Source organism: Coturnix japonica, chromosome 6 (genome assembly GCF_054131305.1).
Source record: "Coturnix japonica strain WE chromosome 6, WE-NBRP24, whole genome shotgun sequence".
NCBI classification, from domain to species: Eukaryota; Metazoa; Chordata; class Aves; order Galliformes; family Phasianidae; genus Coturnix; species Coturnix japonica.
The window spans coordinates 31,960,192-31,977,860 of record NC_140668.1 but is presented as its reverse complement, the minus strand read 5'-3'; the positions used below and the strand labels follow the sequence as shown (position 1 = coordinate 31,977,860).

The 17,669-nt window shown below is 39.2% G+C and overlaps 1 protein-coding gene across 5 annotated transcripts; it reads right to left on the bottom strand.

Annotated features, from left to right (window-relative positions):
- Positions 1–105: 105 nt before the first annotated feature.
- LSM14A (LSM14A mRNA processing body assembly factor) lies at positions 106–17,370 on the bottom strand. Of its 5 annotated transcripts, none has more exons than XM_015874007.3 (10): positions 16,994–17,370; positions 11,104–11,267; positions 10,116–10,248; positions 8,385–8,507; positions 6,459–6,635; positions 6,091–6,153; positions 5,377–5,556; positions 4,711–4,882; positions 3,657–3,885; positions 106–1,829 (listed from the first exon to the last, which is right to left on the bottom strand). In XM_015874007.3, exons 1-10 carry the CDS (start codon positions 17,112–17,114, stop codon positions 1,806–1,808), a joined length of 1,386 nt encoding a protein of 461 aa, XP_015729493.2. In that variant the 5' UTR covers positions 17,115–17,370; the 3' UTR covers positions 106–1,805. The 5 variants fall into 5 exon arrangements, with proteins under 5 accessions (XP_015729493.2, XP_015729490.2, XP_085407960.1 ...); XM_015874004.3 differs by having other exon boundaries at positions 8,385–8,504; XM_085551834.1 differs by lacking the exon at positions 6,091–6,153.
- Positions 17,371–17,669: the final 299 nt, after the last annotated feature.

Below are 17,669 nucleotides of genomic sequence, written 5' to 3'. Positions count from 1 at the left end.
GCTGAGGAAACAGCCGCTCCCGCCCTCTCGCTCCTCCCGCCTCGCGCCCGGTTCCCGCCCGAGCCAAAGCAGCCGGTGTGCACGAAATGACTCCCCACAGCCGGGTTGTATTGAAGAGTTTATTCCGGTTTAAAATAAAGCCCCTCGCTTCCATCAAACAAAGTATCCGCCGGTGGCCGCCCCGCCCGCAGCTCCCCGTACCGCCGCCTCCCGCTCGGAGCCGCCCGGCCGGAGCACAAGGCGGAGCTGTTCACATGCAAAAACATGACTAACAATGTTATCTAACTGCTACGGCTGCCAAGTACTTGACCTTAATAAGGAAACCAATTACAAAATAGTTCCTCATAGTGCTATACAAAAGTTATAAAATTAAGATTCTATCACCCACTTTAAATATTCCGATTTTCCAACAGTGCAGTTTTCCGCATCTTTATCACCACTGAGTACTTGGAAGTAATAAAAAATAAAAATAATAATAAAAAAAAAAATCAGTAAATTAGATCAAAACGTTTAATCTTTGGATCCCTTTATTCCTGTGGCCTTCACATACATATACAGACACAAATGACCAGGTCTCTATTTCAGCATCTCCACAAGGTGGATCATTCAGATTGGCAATCAGTCCATACTATGTCATTTGCGGATGCAATGTCTTAGAACCAGGTTCTCATCTCCAAGCTATGGCCTATCAAATGCAAACAACTCCAAACACTAGAATTCCTCACTCACTTATGTCTACGGGTATTACAACAAAGTTAACGTTTCAAGAACTGACAAATGCAGACGTACGTCCGGCCCAGGCACTCCAGAAGAATCGCTTTAACTCATCTGCCTGGTCCAGTATTAAAAAAAAAAAAAGTTAATATTTATCACTAAGTAAAATTAATTGAAAATTTGGACTTACGAAATTTCTTTTGTCCTCATTTGAAAAATATCTCTTTCTCTCATTTGGTCAAATCCTGTGATATGCCAGAAGCTACAAAATCAACTGCTTGCAAGAGAAGCAAAGAGTGTATCCAGTTTTGTGTAATGGAAGAACATTTCAAATCTTCATTATACTCCAAATATAAAATCAAATTTAAGCCTGAAAAGCCGCTAAAGAAAAAAACCCAACTAATTCAGTGTTCTTCAGCATATCAACTTCTGCAATAACACAGTATGTTTGCCGACTTAAAAATGTTTATTCTTTAAAAAATTAGTTGCTTTTTATACAGCTATACAAAGTTTGTAATGTTTCTTTGGCAATGGGATATAATGGAATTTTACAACTATATAAAAAGTTTCCTTTGCCTAAGAAACAGTATTTACTGTGTGTACATATCTGACTGACAAAGCAAGTTTTCTACTGTCCAGCACCCTAGTTGATAAAGTACAACCATCTCAAAAGGGATATTACAGGATTTCCAAAAAACAACCTTCAGTGGATCAAAACACTCACAGTATCGACGGCCTTCTGCATACAATTGTCCTTACAACTTGAAGCAATTATCAAATACAGTTTAGTAATAAGAAAAATCCTTTCAGTGATGAAAAAATACTTAAACTCCATCGAAGTACTGCTTTATAATTAACTATACATAAGAAATTACTTATCCTTCTGTCTCAAATATATTTAATGCTCACTGCTTTCAAAGATGGCCATTTTTCAAAAAGTAACTGCATTACACCCCTTTGAAATTAAATAGCTAAATCCCAGTGCTGGTGACAAGTATACAGCAAATTAACTTCATTCTTTGCAGAGATTGAAACTAATTCTCTGGATCAAGAAGATCTAGACGGTCACGCAGTTTCAGCTTTCCTGTAGACTATGCAGCAACTTTGTTGTCTTTCTAGAGGGAACAACAGTAGAACGATACAATTAATTTTGCACAACAACAAAGGGCAGGTTAACTTGGGTAACAGCGCTGGGAGAAGATACACTCCGATGGCTACTTTTGATCTTCTGAAATCAGAAAAGACACCTCCATCACTACATTAGCAGCTGATCAAAATACTGGCAAACACAGAGAGCTCACTGACTGAAGCTGTAGTGCAAATCTTCTGCCTTTATGCCACCTCCTACTTACCCAGACAACTGTGAAACGTTCATCCACAAAATCCTATCTATGATCTTCAACTCCTCGTTTCAGTTCATGCTCAGCTACTAAACATTTCTTTACATCACACAACTAATTCTTGCAATTTAAGCAAGTAATGGCTGAGGAACAGACACCTTCAGTTATGAAAAGGCTTTAAAAAAAATTGAATCTTCAACCAGAAAACAATGATTTTGCACTGTAAGAATTTCTTACTGCTCACAAGGTAAGTTACCAGAAAGAGTTCTTCTGAGTCAGAATTGTAAATCTCTACACTTACTTGCATTAGTTCAGTTAATTATACTTGTTACTGATTTTAAACAGTGTGCCCACATCATTTCTGCTCCTTCATAGGGTAACATTCCAGTTGAAGACTGTATCTACAAAAATAGCTTGCATTGAAATCATGACGAGATTTTATTTTTGCAAGCAACTGAGCTCTCATAATTTATGTAATCTGTCTGATCCATCAGCCAGTGCTAATAATAATAGGAGGCAGATTTTGGGTTGTTTCTAAGAAAAGTAAAGTGCACCACTAGTACAGAATAGGTAGATACCACTATCAAAAGGAAGATACCACTAGCACAGAATACACTGCTTTGCTAGCAGAGCGTGGCACCCAACTTCTCCTTCCTTGGAATGGCTGATAAAAACAGGAGTTAAGATCTTCAACAGGAAAGAGGAAAGTGCATGCCTTGATAGTTTTGCATAAGTCAACTGATCAACTATACTGTGATTTCGGCTATCAGAGCTTCTGCAGAGCAAATTACTATTTATGACTACATGATGATGAAAGCATGTTTGTGCATGAGGTTACTTTGGTTAGCAGACTTGTACAGTAACTTGCACATAATGTTTTAAGGAACCTTTTGGCCTCTTCATATTTATTTACAATAATAATACTTGTTTTTGTTTTTAGAAAATATTTTATCTATGGGATGGGTAGGGATCTTTTCTGCAAGATCCTGCTTTATCTCCCAAAGTTCCTTTCTGCTCTATGAGTGGCTGAAAAAAGTCAAACGTGCCTCAGCTTTCCCAGTAGCTACTGGACTACAGTATAATTACAAACAGTGCGTAACAAACTTACATATGTCAAATATATTTGAGTGATCTTTTGCAAAGGGTCATCTTCACACTTAACTTCAATTACTCTATTTTAAGGGCTATGTATATTACAAGTATATAGGCACTGTTCTAACTCATTCACAAGGAAGTCAAAGAACTTCCTTGCACACAACAAGTTAAGTTTCTTCTTTGTGTTTTTCAGTATTGACTAGAAAAATGCTTGCAATTCTTCTAATTCTTCCCTCATATTAAATCTGTAGATATTTTATATTTTTCTTCAAATCCAGCTACAGAACAAATATTTAGGATATCTGATTAATGGCAGCTTTTGGCTGCTGCTGATAGCCAAACAATAAGTAACAAGAATCAACAGACTTTCTATTGAGTAGCTGAGTCAATCTACACAATACTATTCAATAACTCCTAGTTCAACATCAAACCTAAAAGCAGCAAGAGTTATACCACTAGTTTCCCAATACAGCTGATCAAGTTATAGTAAGATTAAATAAATTTTACCCTATATTCAAAGTCAGCAAACTCCCTGCCTCCACGACCTCCTCTGAAACCACCACGAAATCCACGGGGAGTAGTGAAACCACCTCTTCCACCTCCTCGTCCTCTTCCACCTCGGAAACCAATCCCCCCTCTGCCTCGGAACCCTCCACGACCACGATTAGGACGCAGTGGTATCCCAAAGGTCTCTGCATTCAATCTTCTTTCCTCAGCCCAGGTTGGTCGACGCTCCCTGTCACATACATAGGAAGAAAGATTGTTTTTCTGTTTTTAAAACACTTAAGAACAAAGGCTGCCCTGCTTCGTTAGAATCACCACAAAGGCAGTGAAATAAAAAATGATGCACTATCACATCAAATTTATCAACTATGCCTCCTAAAAGAACATAGATGTCTGCCACAACTTACTTCACTCAATAAAAAGAGGTTTGTTACAATACTGGTTATAAATCAAAAACACTGTAAGTTTCCTTCAGAGAACAGCAAGGTCTGCAACCTCTGTATACATGATAAATAAATAAATAAAAAAAAATTAAAAAAAAAGCTATTTGCAATTTGAAACAGAGAACAAGAAAATAAGAGTTTAAAGTTGCATGTATTAATCTTATCTAGGTGTTAGTAAAATAAACCCAGCCTTCCCTCTCATCCCCCATTCTTCAAACTCAATCAATCCACAAGAAGAAATCCACATCAATGTGCATAACAAAAAAGCACACAGCAAAGATAGCATTACAGGAAGAGAAAAGCTCATCTTCCCATTCAAACAATACTACTTGCTAAGTTATGTAATCTGCTTAGAAACCATTATAAAAGCAAAGTGGTAATTGACTTAACTAATGTGCTAATTGCATAGCAAAGCAAAAAACTCAATCTGGAAACGGAGATTCTATAGCATATACAGTCAGAAGTACCCCGTATTCCCATTTTATTATGTCTTTGGCATGCAGATGTAAGTTCTAGTGACTTCTGATTAACTAACTGTAATGAGTAGTGCCAACACAACCTTATTACACAGACACTCATTAAGTAGACTACCAATTTCCCCTTACAGGCCATACCTATTGTCATCACAGGAGATGTTATCGAAGAAGGATTTGGTTTTGTCATAGTAACAGTTGGGTCCAAGTGGATCTTCTTCATCTGCATTCCCTTCGCTATTTTGGGTATCAACACCTGAGTCACCTTTGTCTTCTCCATTTACAGGCTTCTCTGGTTTCTCAAGCTTGTCTTCTGGAAAACAAAAGTAAACAGATTCCTTCCAGGCCATCAAACTAAACAGTACAGCAATATTAATTTATTACAAGACATATACGCACCCCCCCCCCCCTTGCCTTTAATAGCTTCACTGCCCTTCTCTGGACATGCCGCAGGACCTTGATGTCTTTCTTACAGCAAGGGGCCCAAAGCTAAACACAGTACTCAAGGTGTAAACAGTACTGGGACTTCTACTCAATGTTTTTTTCACTGACAGATTTGCTAAAGTATGCCACATACTTTCAACTTACAATTCCTTCAAAGCCCATACTTCAGTATTTAACCAAATGCTTAATGAATTAAATAGGCGATTTCAGTTTACTTGTTAATTGCTTTATTTTCCACTACCACAAACAAGACTTTGAAGGCAATAATCCTTAAAAGCTGTTTCCCCAGGGCAGCAATAAAACTTGAACAGCAAGACATGCTTATTTTACCCACACTTAAATCTAAAGCAAGTGTTGGTTTACCTTTTAGTTTAAGTTTATTATGAAATTCTCTATCAATTTCCTCCTTGTTGAATTGTGCGTTTGCACTTTCAAAATCGAAGTCCTTCTCGAATTTCATCGGACCATCCCTCCTAATACCAAATCTTCCTCGGCCTCCTCGGTGACCTCCACGGCCTCTCCGTGCTGAAGGAGCACCTGGAACTAAAGAGGGGAAAACCTTTTTTTCTTGAAGTTCCTTGAGTAGAAGTTGGGACTTCATGCATTTTGCACTTCTGTTTGTTATAACTCCTACTGGAGCAGCTTGTGATTTTTAAATTCACTTACAGTGAATTTAAATTTAAATACAGCTGTGATACTGAAAGCATAATGCACTAACCTTGGGGTGTATTAAAAGACTTCCTAGAAATCATTAATAGCTTTCTTAAGACAAAAAAATGGTACTGTCTTTTCAGTTGAGTATTCTCTTCAAAAGATATCAAGTTTGTTTCATTCCATTATGTTTACAAATCCATGACCCAATCAATGCACTACAAACAATATTGAGAATGCATTCCAAATTCTTATATTTTATGTTAAAAGGTGAACCGCAACACAAAGAATTCTGAATACTAGAAACAAAGTCTTTGCACTTTGCAAAGTATGCACAAGGCTGCATTTTTTAAAGCAGGCTTTAAAAAAAAAAAGTAACTTAAGTCTGAAACTAGAATTAAAGCTATTTCTCAAAACAAGATTTACCAATTTGTCGTTTGTTTTCATTTCTGAGTTCATTTTCTGATCTTGAAACCTTGTGTGCTTCAGCTAAAGTTGGAAATAAAGAGATGCTTGTTTATCCAATTAGGTATTTTCTACCATACTTGTGTATATCACTATACGGCCCTGATTTTCAGGAAATGCAAACCTATGAAAGTAAACTATGAGTTTAACTTCTTACAGGAGTAAATAAGTAAGTATTTGACTTTAAAAAGCAATATGTAAAATCCAGGTCACTGCTACCCCGTCTACTAGTAAAGGGAAGCAGGAAAATTCCTACATGTTAACCTCAAAAAGAGCACTTAAGCTGCGTGTGGAAGAAAAGAACCCGTGTGAAAATTATCCAAAGCTACCTCGTCTGTGCTCTTGACTCTCTAATGATTTTTGGCTAGCAGACACCATAGGTCTGGCTGGCACAGGACTCCTCCTCCCAACTGGCGCTGGAGTAGGCAAGTGGGCTGAAGCTGTTTGTACTGCTTGTTCCATGGTAGGGCTCCGTCTCAAATGATCTATCTGAGGGCTTGAACGACCTTCAAAAAACAAGCAAACAAAAATTATTTCTCATCCATAAATTTAAGCTGCTGGTCCCAACCAATCTGGACTGACAGGTTTATCTGCCTTACCAGTCAAGACTGCTGTGTCCAAAGAGGAAATAAATATTTCTGCACCCTCAGATCCACTAATCCAGAATGAAGGATATTTAGCAATTCCCCTTCCCCTAGTCTAAAAGAAAAAAATGGGTAGGACAATTAATCCCTACCAACACATCCATGATGGGCATTTAACTGTGGAATGAAATTCCTGGACCGACTGGAGGTATACATACCCTTTTCTGCATCCCTGGAAAGCCAAACAAAAGCAAATGCTCCCAAAGGCGGAGACAGTTAGAATACTTACATTTCATCTAGCACAATGTTTTACATTCACTACAAAATAATGAATAGTGATAGCTAGTGGCAGGCAGACTGTAGGTGAAGGAGTTGCACACACTTCCCCATAAACTGCTGTCCATACATTTCAGCTTGCAGCATGAGTGACTGGGGTCAGGAATGCCTTTAGAACTGAGACATCTGATGACTTGATCTCATAAATTTGTGATATGATATACACTAAGAAATTAGTGGGATAAGACTTAAGTCCCAAGAAAAAGAAAAGAACAGGCATTCCATAAAAAGTTCACAAAACACAAAAGTCACTACACATGATCTAAAACAATTACTTTCAAAAGCAAAAATACACTAAGAAACCTATTGGTGTTCCCTGTAAATTTTTTGGAACAATGTTTGCTTATCTGAAGCACACTGTATTAAGTTAAAAAAAAAATCATACCCAATTAACTTCTACAGGAAACCAAGCTACACTTTCAAGAGAAAAAAAAAAAAGCTTAGTGTAATTAATTAATTAAATAATAATTAATTACTTTTGGTAACCCACAAAACTAATCTTTGAAAGCAGTCCCTACCAGTTAAAAAACTTCACTAAGAATTTAGAAACACCGAGCAAAATGTTTTGACTTTTAACATAACTACATAAACTCGAAAATAGCATCAGGGCTGTATGTTTGTGCAAACTTGCAGTCACAGCAATGAAAACTGGAAGAACAGGAAATACGCATTTGGGATCTGAGGAGCAAACTTAACAGATATTCAGGACAAGTCAGGGTTAAGTTGCATGATGTTTAGTTTCTTTTCTCTTTGCCACTCAAAAAAGTGTCAAGAATTAATTTCACTGCTGTTTGCTTCTTTATGAAGCATTACACAATAAATCACACAGCTTCTATTATTGTTAAGCAGGCTTAACTGTCAACATCACTATCTGTACAGACATTCAAGTCTGCTGTAAATGCTATTTAAACACATTAAGAAAATACTTTTAGAAATAAAAACAAGGAACTGAAGATGGATGGACTTCCCAAATAAACCAGCATGAAGTACCTTGAGCTTTCTCATACTATCAATAAAACTACATGCCAAATTTCCATATCAAGCTACCTGCTAAAATTATTCAACTGAACTAAGTCCTACTCCTCAACAAAGACATTTTAAGAACAACAAATGCGTTGCTAACACAATTACTTATGCAACATATCTAGATGTAGGAAAACACATTTATAGAGCAAAAATTTACAGTGGTTTGGTTGGTTTTTTTTGTTTTTTTTTTGTCTTAATATAAAATGTTATCATGACAGAATTGTTTGGTTATATTTCCAGCAATCACCTGAATCACAGAATTAAGGAAATGATTGGTCAAAAGTAAAGTAGTTTTTCAAAAAGATTTACCTTGAGACATTTGTGTTTTTAGTGCTCTTGCATCTGTTGTAAACGCAGAACCAACTGCAGTGCTTTGGGACATGCTAGCACTGGCTGAAGAGTCTGTTCCAAAAGATGTTAGTGAACCTCCTGCTTTGAAAGAAATAATATACTTGTTAAACCGTGGTTAGACTTTTTTTTTTTTTTTTTTTAGCTAAAAAGACCACAAAAGTTAACACTAAATGATCAGTGAAGTCATGTCAGGCAATCACCCTCTCACTCAACAAGCTGATGGGGCTGTAATACCCTGTTGTATTTATTTTAAAAAGTTCACATCATAAGCATTAACAGAGCAGGGTCAGCATCTCAGAGAGTAAAGAACAAACAACTGGTAGATATTTCCACTTCTTACCTTTCAAACAAAAATATGACTATCAAGTTTTACTTATTCAAGTTGAAGATTGTTCTGCAGCCTACCTTTCACATGAAACATTTTCAGTAACAGGAGTAACACTGTCAATGTAATAGTTATAAGAATGGAAGATCTTAGGAGATAAAATACATAGAATAAAATAAAATTTAAAAAAAAGAAAATCCTTTGAAACTCCACTTCTGTCTTTTCTCACTCACCAAGATGAAGGCTTTCACCTTCAGACTTACTGAAAGCCAACAGATACATTTCAGTTTAAAAAAAGAATATTTTTCACTAAAGAAATAAACAGATCATTAGTGATCTTTAGTATCTTAAAAACAAATGCAGGTTCCAATTATACTAGGGAACCATTTTTTATGGTTACAGAAGATTAAAAAAGTAAACTCTAAATAACTTATTTAGAAATCTAAGAACTAAGAATCTAAAATAGTGTTTTAACTACGTTTAAATGTTTTAGTCATCGGTGTAAGTAACACCATACTCTATTACAGTTGCATTTGTATCAGCACAACACATACCTGTCACTAAATTTCACTGCATGCAAGACCCCAGTTTCATCGTCAGACCCCCAAATTCCTATCTTAAACTGCGAGGTACAACAGCATTATACTACTTCACCCGTACACACTGAACAGAAACAAGCCTCGTGCCTATTTTGTTTCTTTGTAAGATGAGGCCCCTACACATTCAGGTGCGTTTTTTTTATTGCTGTTTTTTTAATGTTGGAAACATAAACCGAGCTCTCTTTCTACTTAAGAAACTTAGAGGAATGAAAGTTGGTGAGTCTTGCAGTACATCTACAGCATGAAGGCACAACTAACACATGCCGCTCACAAATACTTCAAGCAATGGACTCTGTACCACACTAACATCTCATGAATGAGGACTGTGCTGGCACATGGACTGCTGAGTAATCCAAATCCTTGGTGAGGCACATACTACCTTGACCAGCCTAGGAAACCAGATATTGATAGCACAGCTGAGGCTTTTTAGGAGGTGCTGCTTCTACCACTTGTGAAATAGAACAAACACAAGATGAGTGTAATGAATATATATGAAATATAAAGAACTCATGAATATATAAGTCCTTCACCACTCATCCCTACGAAGGCATTTAGTTCTCAATCACATGAACACTTTGATTAGAGGTACAGAGACTATAAGAAACCTAATACTCCTCAGCTACACTGCAAGACTGATACAGACTGAATACACTGGATCTGACCCTTAGGATAAAGCACTGAAGGACTTACAAGCTCTCACTGTCTGTACACACATACCTGCAACCTCACTTACAGGAAAACACAAAATAAAAATAATAAACATACCAACTCCAACAGTGCCAAACTGCTGTCCCACAAGCGGGCTTGGACTAAACTGACTGTATGCAGGCATTCTGCCAAAAGGACCATAGGACCCCACGGACTGGAATGAAGATGCTGTTGAAGATCCTAGTGAAGACTAAAGACAAAAGCACAAGAAGTAGAACATAGCTCTATAAGGCAAGAAATGCAGAAACTATTCATCAAGATTTACCCTAACACACACACAAAAAAACATCCAAGAGCTTGTTTTAATAGCAATTATTTAATCATTCCAGTGGAGAAGCAAAGACAACACACAAATAGATAAGCATGCAGATTACTCTGCATGAAAAACCTCAAGGCAATCAGCAGCAGAAAACATTTTCACAAGCACGCGTACAGTTTAGCAAGTGCTTCCACCACACCAATACCACAGACCTGTGAAAACAGTACCCTAAAAAGTGCAATCTCTTCTTTGGAACCTCCAGTACTGGATTGATTTTACTTTGGGCACACACTCATAAAAGCTTCTGTCAGCAAACCTGAGAAGTGCTACATGTTTTTCCTAAAGTTTCAAAAACATATGACCAATGAAAGACCCTAAGACAACAGAGGACAGTGAGTTTATTACAAATTTGGGGTTAACATTAACACAACTCCAGAGACCTCAATAAATGCTGACAAAAACAGTTGTACTAGAACAACCAGAAGATCTCAGAGGACCGCAGGTATAATCTGCAAGGAATAATGAAGATTTTTGCCTTATCAACCAGCTAGTCATTACAAATGTGTTAACTTCTGTGTCCAGTGAGCTGTGCTAGAGATAGACTTCAACCCTGATTTTACCATAGTTAAGAACATGATTCAGAAGAGGAAAAAAAATCATTTAATGGTTCTTTACACTGGTTTGTGAACGTCAACAAAGATCTGATTTTTTAAGCACTCTCAGCTAGAGAGCACTCAAATCTGCTATATCTTAAGCAACAAATGCATAAAATATATTTTGACTTACCTGAACAATAGCAGGGTCCTGCGGCAAAGAGCACTGAGGCTTTGGTGGCTCACAGACAGTTAAGTCTTTAATATCACTACCACGGAATATAATATACTCAAAGACTTCATCTCGAGGCGGTATAGGTCTGTCAGTTGGTCTATCTTCTGTACCAAAGGAACGAACTGCAAAAATGGAAACCATCTCGCATTTAATTAACATTTCAAATATACCACAGAGACCACCAATTTTAAATAGAAAGAGCAAGATTTTATTGAGCACAACACTTATATAGGCAGCATACTCTTTTCTAACTTTATTAACTACTCAGACATAAAGAAGGAATTTGATCTTGCAAATCTCAGTTCAAATTGAAGCAGAAAGGTGCCTCTTTGGTTCTTTACTAAAGCACAGGTTGCACAGCCAAGGGCTGAATATTTCCACTGCTTAGTGAAACCGAGGGGAAGCAACAAAGTGGTTTTTGCTTGTGTTATCACTCTCTGGACATTAATTTTATCAGCAGAGATGCCATGTAGCAACAAAGGTTGGTAAACCAGTCCCGTAAATTAAGGACTATATGAGTTTGTACTTCATGTTACGTATTTACAAACTGGGAAAAAAAAAAATAAAAAAATCATGCCAAAATTACCAGAAATGAAGATATGAAAGATGACCAAAAGCAAACTTTTTCTCAGTAGATTCAAGATCTGAATGAATATTTCAAGTCAAAGTTAGGCTTTCTGTAGTATGTGTAGACAATTTTCACGAAGCAGAAGGTATTTTGCTTGTTGGTGTAAATTTCACATGATTTTCAGCAAATTAAGTTAACTGGGGCAGGATTATCTTCCTAAGCGTATCAATGCAGTGTGCAGCATACTGACAAGTTACATATATTTATATGTACTTAGCTGACTTCCAACAACGTCCAGATTATGTAATGATGCTTATCATGCTTTTCCCTTCCCACTAAACACCACATGCATACGTGAATAGAGCATCACATTGCTACTTTCTTCAAGGCCCTTCCACACCTTGTGTGACAATCCTTGCTGAAAACAAGATGGAACAAAAGACGTGTCTACAAAAGCTGGAGCTTCATAAGCAAAAAGTAATCAGTGAATTGAAAGAAATTAAGAATAAAGCATCAATCAAAATTCTACTGAGCATCAACATGCAGCAGCTGCAGTAATTCCTTGCAGCTCTTTGTATTAGCTTTTTAAGAACCTTTTTTGCACTGTAACAAACTAGTGAGAAACAACACTAAATGGTTCTAACTACTAGCTTATACTCATATCTACTACACTGAACTTCCCTATTCCTACACAACTGGAAGCCTGCTCTGAACACTACTATAGTGTTTACAAGCTGTCAAAAGACAGATGTGGGGTGGGGGGGGGGGGGGAGGAGTGTTTAGGTTGGGTATCAGGAAAACCTTACTTACTGAAAGGGTTGTTAAGCACTGAAATAGGCTCCCCAGGGAGGTAGTTGAGTCACCGTCCCTGAATGTGCTTAAAAACCTTCGGATGTGGTGCTCAGGATCACAATTTAGCAGAGCTGCTAGTTGGGGTATTATGGTTAGGTTGCAGTTGGACTTGATGAACTTTAAGATCTTTTCCAACCTGAGCAATTCTATGATTCTTTTAGACTTCTACAAATATTAATTTGTGAAACGAAGCCAGTAAAAGCTTAAACTCCTGCAAAGACCTGAGCATTTCCTTTAGTACAGGAGAGCACAGAAAAGGAAAGGGGTAGATTTTATTAAGTTTTTAAGAAGTTGTTTTTCAGGGTCAGTTAAGGAACATCCTGCACACACGTTATGAGGTTTATCTGTGCCAAGATCAACTGTGTGTGCAAAATGAAACCCACTCATGGCTACCTCCCCCATATCTTGTCTCCCTGTTAATGCTCCTATGAGTACAAGAATGCAGACTGAGTTAACGTTCCAATGGGTATGAGCCCACTATAAGCTGACTCCTTCACATTAATCTTACTGCATTAATGGTGTGCAGCCATCCAAGTATGCTACAGAGAAAAGGTGGTGAAATTTTGGGTAGAGATAATTGCAATGACTTGTTCTGGTAATGATAGCCTTCCTTTGGTCATCAAACATACCACAGACCCCTTAAAAGAGAAGAGAGGCTGACTTCAGTATTTACATGATACACACAAAGTAAGGCTGGTAAGACTGTCTGAGTGCTGTATGCAAAGACTGATTAATTACATGTTTGCAATAATTCACTTTGCAGGAGAACAGAGCCCTTTTTTGCAAGTACAATACACAAATTGATTAGTGAAGTATTTTTTCAGGTGTTGGATTTTCTGCTGACTGACAGGGGAAGTTACAATGATCACATTGGATAATGAAGTAGCAATAATACAGTAAGACGTATTAAAGTACGCTATATAGTAGTAATGTTGAAGTTAGTCAAAATAAGTTTCAATATATGACTGCTTTTTTGAATGGGTTTACCACAGTCCTTTTAAATCTTACAAGATGACATTTTTAATGCACTTATTTTCATTTCCTCTTACTCTTCTACATTTTGCAAAGCACAGTTTGCTCTTGCACGTGTCATCAAACTATGGATAATACTATCACAGCCAGCTGAAAACACCGGAATACTAACTGCTTATTAATGAAGCATGAATTTAGTATCTATTAATTATAATGGCCCAACGCAACTCCATACAAAGTCCCAGTAGCTGATAAGTGAAAACTGATGCATTACAGCAGGAAGATAGCATCTCATTTCCTCATACTCACGTCCCTAAGGATTCCCCAGCTACCCAGCTGTCAGGGAACAAAGCCTGGTTGTTCTTACATAGCTTACCTACGTTAAAAATCTCTTTCTAAGTCAGCGTCTTGAAATAGAAAGATATGTATTACCAACTTGAAAGATAACAACTACTTTCTTAACACTGCAACATATGAGATAAACAAAACCCAGCCATGATTACATGATACAACTGCTCACAGGCAGGGCAGAACCACTTTTCAGAAAGAAAACATGACCTTGTGGTTCCCTGTCAGCACACTCCAAAAGTCTGGATCCAATGATTGTTTAAAAAAAAATAAAAAAATACAGAACTGTAAGGACATTTCAAACTAATTTAATTTGAAAATTGAGAATGAGAGGGGTTTATTTTGTGACTAAACACTACCTTCTGAAAAGCTACAAATCCAAAGGAAACACGTGCATCAATACTATATAAAAGCCTGAAACAGTTGTGTAATGCAATACTTTTAATTGGAGTTTTTATTTATAGTGATAGACTCAAGCAATTTGTGAAAAGATGCGCTGCCTTCCATTATCAGTCTCAACATTGTTTTAGAGTTCCTATATTCCTTTAACTCACAAGAAAAGCTCCAACTTTTGCTACAGCTTAATGGCTTTGTAAACAAAATTAACAAAGCAGAACAGGAACAGACTGTCCCTCAAAGAACTGAAGAGCACTATCAGCATTCTACTGTCAACCCAAAAATCTTATTTCTGCACAAATCATTCCAGATTTAAGATAACCGAGGACATTTCACAAGCACATCCTCAGTTTCATCTGCCTTCAGCTGAGCCCACTGAAAGCCCTGTTGGCAGGCAAATCTGTGGTTATTCAAGAACGGATTTTAATTCTACTTTTATACTTCATGTCACAAACAATTTCATCTATTCTAGTTAAGAAAAAGAATAACGGTAAACTATCATGCTTTCAACCCAGATAACAGTCACATGACACACACCACCAAAGCAAAAAGTTGTTTTTCTTCTAGCAGTAAAGCCGCTATTACCTGATCAACATACATACAGCTACAGACAGTGAAGATACACTTTTTCTTTCACAGACCTAGCTATAATTAACCACACTTGTCGCCTTATATATACACACTGTTCTAACACATGCATATGACCTAAGCTAAGCTTTCATTTGTTCAAAAACATCTACAGACTTGAGCATTTTGTTCACGAGCACAGTGAGCTGTTTCAGAGCCTAACATGGTTGTTATCAGCTTTCAGATTAAGAGCAAGGTTTTAGGTTCTTAGTGGCCTAGAAATACCGGTTTATTTTCTTCTGAATCATAACACTATTACAAAACACAAATTCCTGAGCGAACTCAGCTGAGTTATATTAAAATAAATGAAATTATTCAGATTTACATTTTTCATTAGTTTGGAAGAAAGTAGATTAGATTTGTAACTGCAGTTTGATCCATCTCAAATAACCACACCTCGGCAGATATGCCAGAACGTGACTTAGTCGCTCTTGAGAACTCATGAAAGATTGGCTTGGTCAGCATTAAATCTGTCTAATTTAAGGTAAGACTATGACAAGCTCCACAAGAATAGGACTCTTCTAAGTGCTTCTGTATGAATCTTCACAACCATAGCATTCAAGGGGATTTTCTAAACTTTTTTTAAAGCACAGTATTTATCTTTTTCTCATAGAAAGAAATACTAGCTATCTTTTTTGAACAGATAATTCACTTCTAGCAAGGTGAAACAACTTGAAGGCAACCTTAGAAATAAGATCACATCAGAAGAGCTAAATGCACAGTAAATGAACTATGCACGCCAACCAAACCAGCTATGAAGCAGCGCAAAGCATACATATAAGAAGCCACGGGATAAAGCAATGTATTCTTTAAATAATAATTCTCTACACACTAGTGGGTGGGAGGGGCCTTAAAGTGACATGGCACAGAAACAGAAAAATACCATAAATGCCAATGAGTGATGAAAGCAAACAAACTGCTGCATGGTATAAACTCTGGAGACCAACTATTAAGTATCTCTATGAACTATACTGAACATGAACAGAGCTCTGGAATATTCTCGGTCCCAGAAGTTTAATTTACACAAGGAGCAATTTTCCTCCTTGCCTATCAGCTGGATAAAATCTGTTTTTATGTGTGTGTTTACATTACTTAGACAGACTGAATAAACGTAAATTAAAACAGAGTCTTTACGTATAAAGATTTTCACTTAATTTTTGACTGGAACACACACTCACTGTGCTGAGCACCATGCTCGTGCTGAGAGTGCATTATCGCAGACGTGAAACGCTCCAGTCTTTCGTTTGTGCAGTCTCAAACTTTTTTTCATTTGCTGATCTCCAACACTCACCCTGTAAACATCCCCCCACCCCCCCATAGCTTTCCAGCACACACATTCTCCGGTTCACTCGTCCTCTCACCTATGTCCGCACCAATGTTAATTTACACTGCTTACAAAGAACTCCTGAAGTGCTCTCGACCAGCTTCTTTGTCGACAACCTAACGCTCGCAGTACCTTCTGCAGACTGCAGCTGCCTCCAGCTGTCTCCCACCGCGGGATGAGAAGCGTTCAGCAGTACGCAGCCTCTTTAGATTCGGCATTTTTAACGATGCAAATAAATCCTCTTTCTCGCCTCCTCTCTTACTCTCTTTTACGAACTCAGGACCAGCCGAGGCTTTCACTTCCTCTCCGTTCAGGACTCCTTCCAGCAGCCCCTCCAGCCCCGACCCACCTAACTAATGCTGTGAGCCCGTTTCCCCGGCAGTCCCTCCGCACCCGCCGTGTTTCCCACCCCCCTCAGCGGGATCAGCGGCCGCTCCGCGCCGCCACGACTCTCGCAGCCCCTCCCTCACTTCCACCCCCGCTCCAAGGCGTCGCAGCCGCCACAGCCCCAGTCAAGGCTCCGGTGCGGGGCACAGGGCGGACGAAACGCCGCGGGCTCTCGCCAGAACTCCCAAATCCCCCCTCGCCGCCGCCGCTGAGCGCTCTGAGGCCGCAGGCCAACCCCGGAACCTCCTCATCACCACGACGCCGCCACTTCAGGCTCTCGCTCCATGGCTGCGAGGCCCCAACGGGCCCCACGGGCTCCCCGTTCTCTCCCGCCCCGTCTCCGGGACCCTTCCTTCGCTCCGCTAGGCCCTTACCCTTGGCCAGAGCCACGGTGGAGTTCTCGGTGTCGATAGTGTACAGGATCCCCTCATAACGGATCTCGGCCTTGGAGATGAGGCTGATCTTGCTCCCGATGTAGGGCGTCCCCCCGCTCATGGTGCTGCCTCCTCGGTCAGGGAACCCCCCCCCCTCCTGCCCTGCCGAGCGCTCCCGAAGCCGGACTCAAACAACGAAACAAGCCCGGCTCAGAAACGTAGAAGGCGCTGTTCTCCTCCCGATTCGAGACTGACTTTTCGCCGATCCTCCAGCAACAGCTCTCAGCACACACACTCCCTCAGCACACTCCGCACCAAAGCCGCCCCGAAGCTCCCAACATGGCGGCCGCCTTCATCTTCCCTCAGCGGCGCCCCCCTTCGCTCCAGCCGCGAAATGGATGCCGGGAGCAGAGGAGATCTCGCGAGAAGCTGCGGGCGGAGCTGAGGGCGGGGAGCGGTGTTGGCGCCTCCCGCCGAATTACCTCAGAGGCGATTTCACACACAGTCACAGAATGACCCGGGTTAGAAGGGACCTCAAGGATCATGTAGTTCCAACCCCCTTCCTGGCAGGGCCACCAAACATACAGCTTTACTAGATCAGGTTGCCCAGGGCCCCGTCCAACCTGGTCTTGAACACCTCCAAGGACGGGGCATACACAACCTCCCTGGGCAGCCT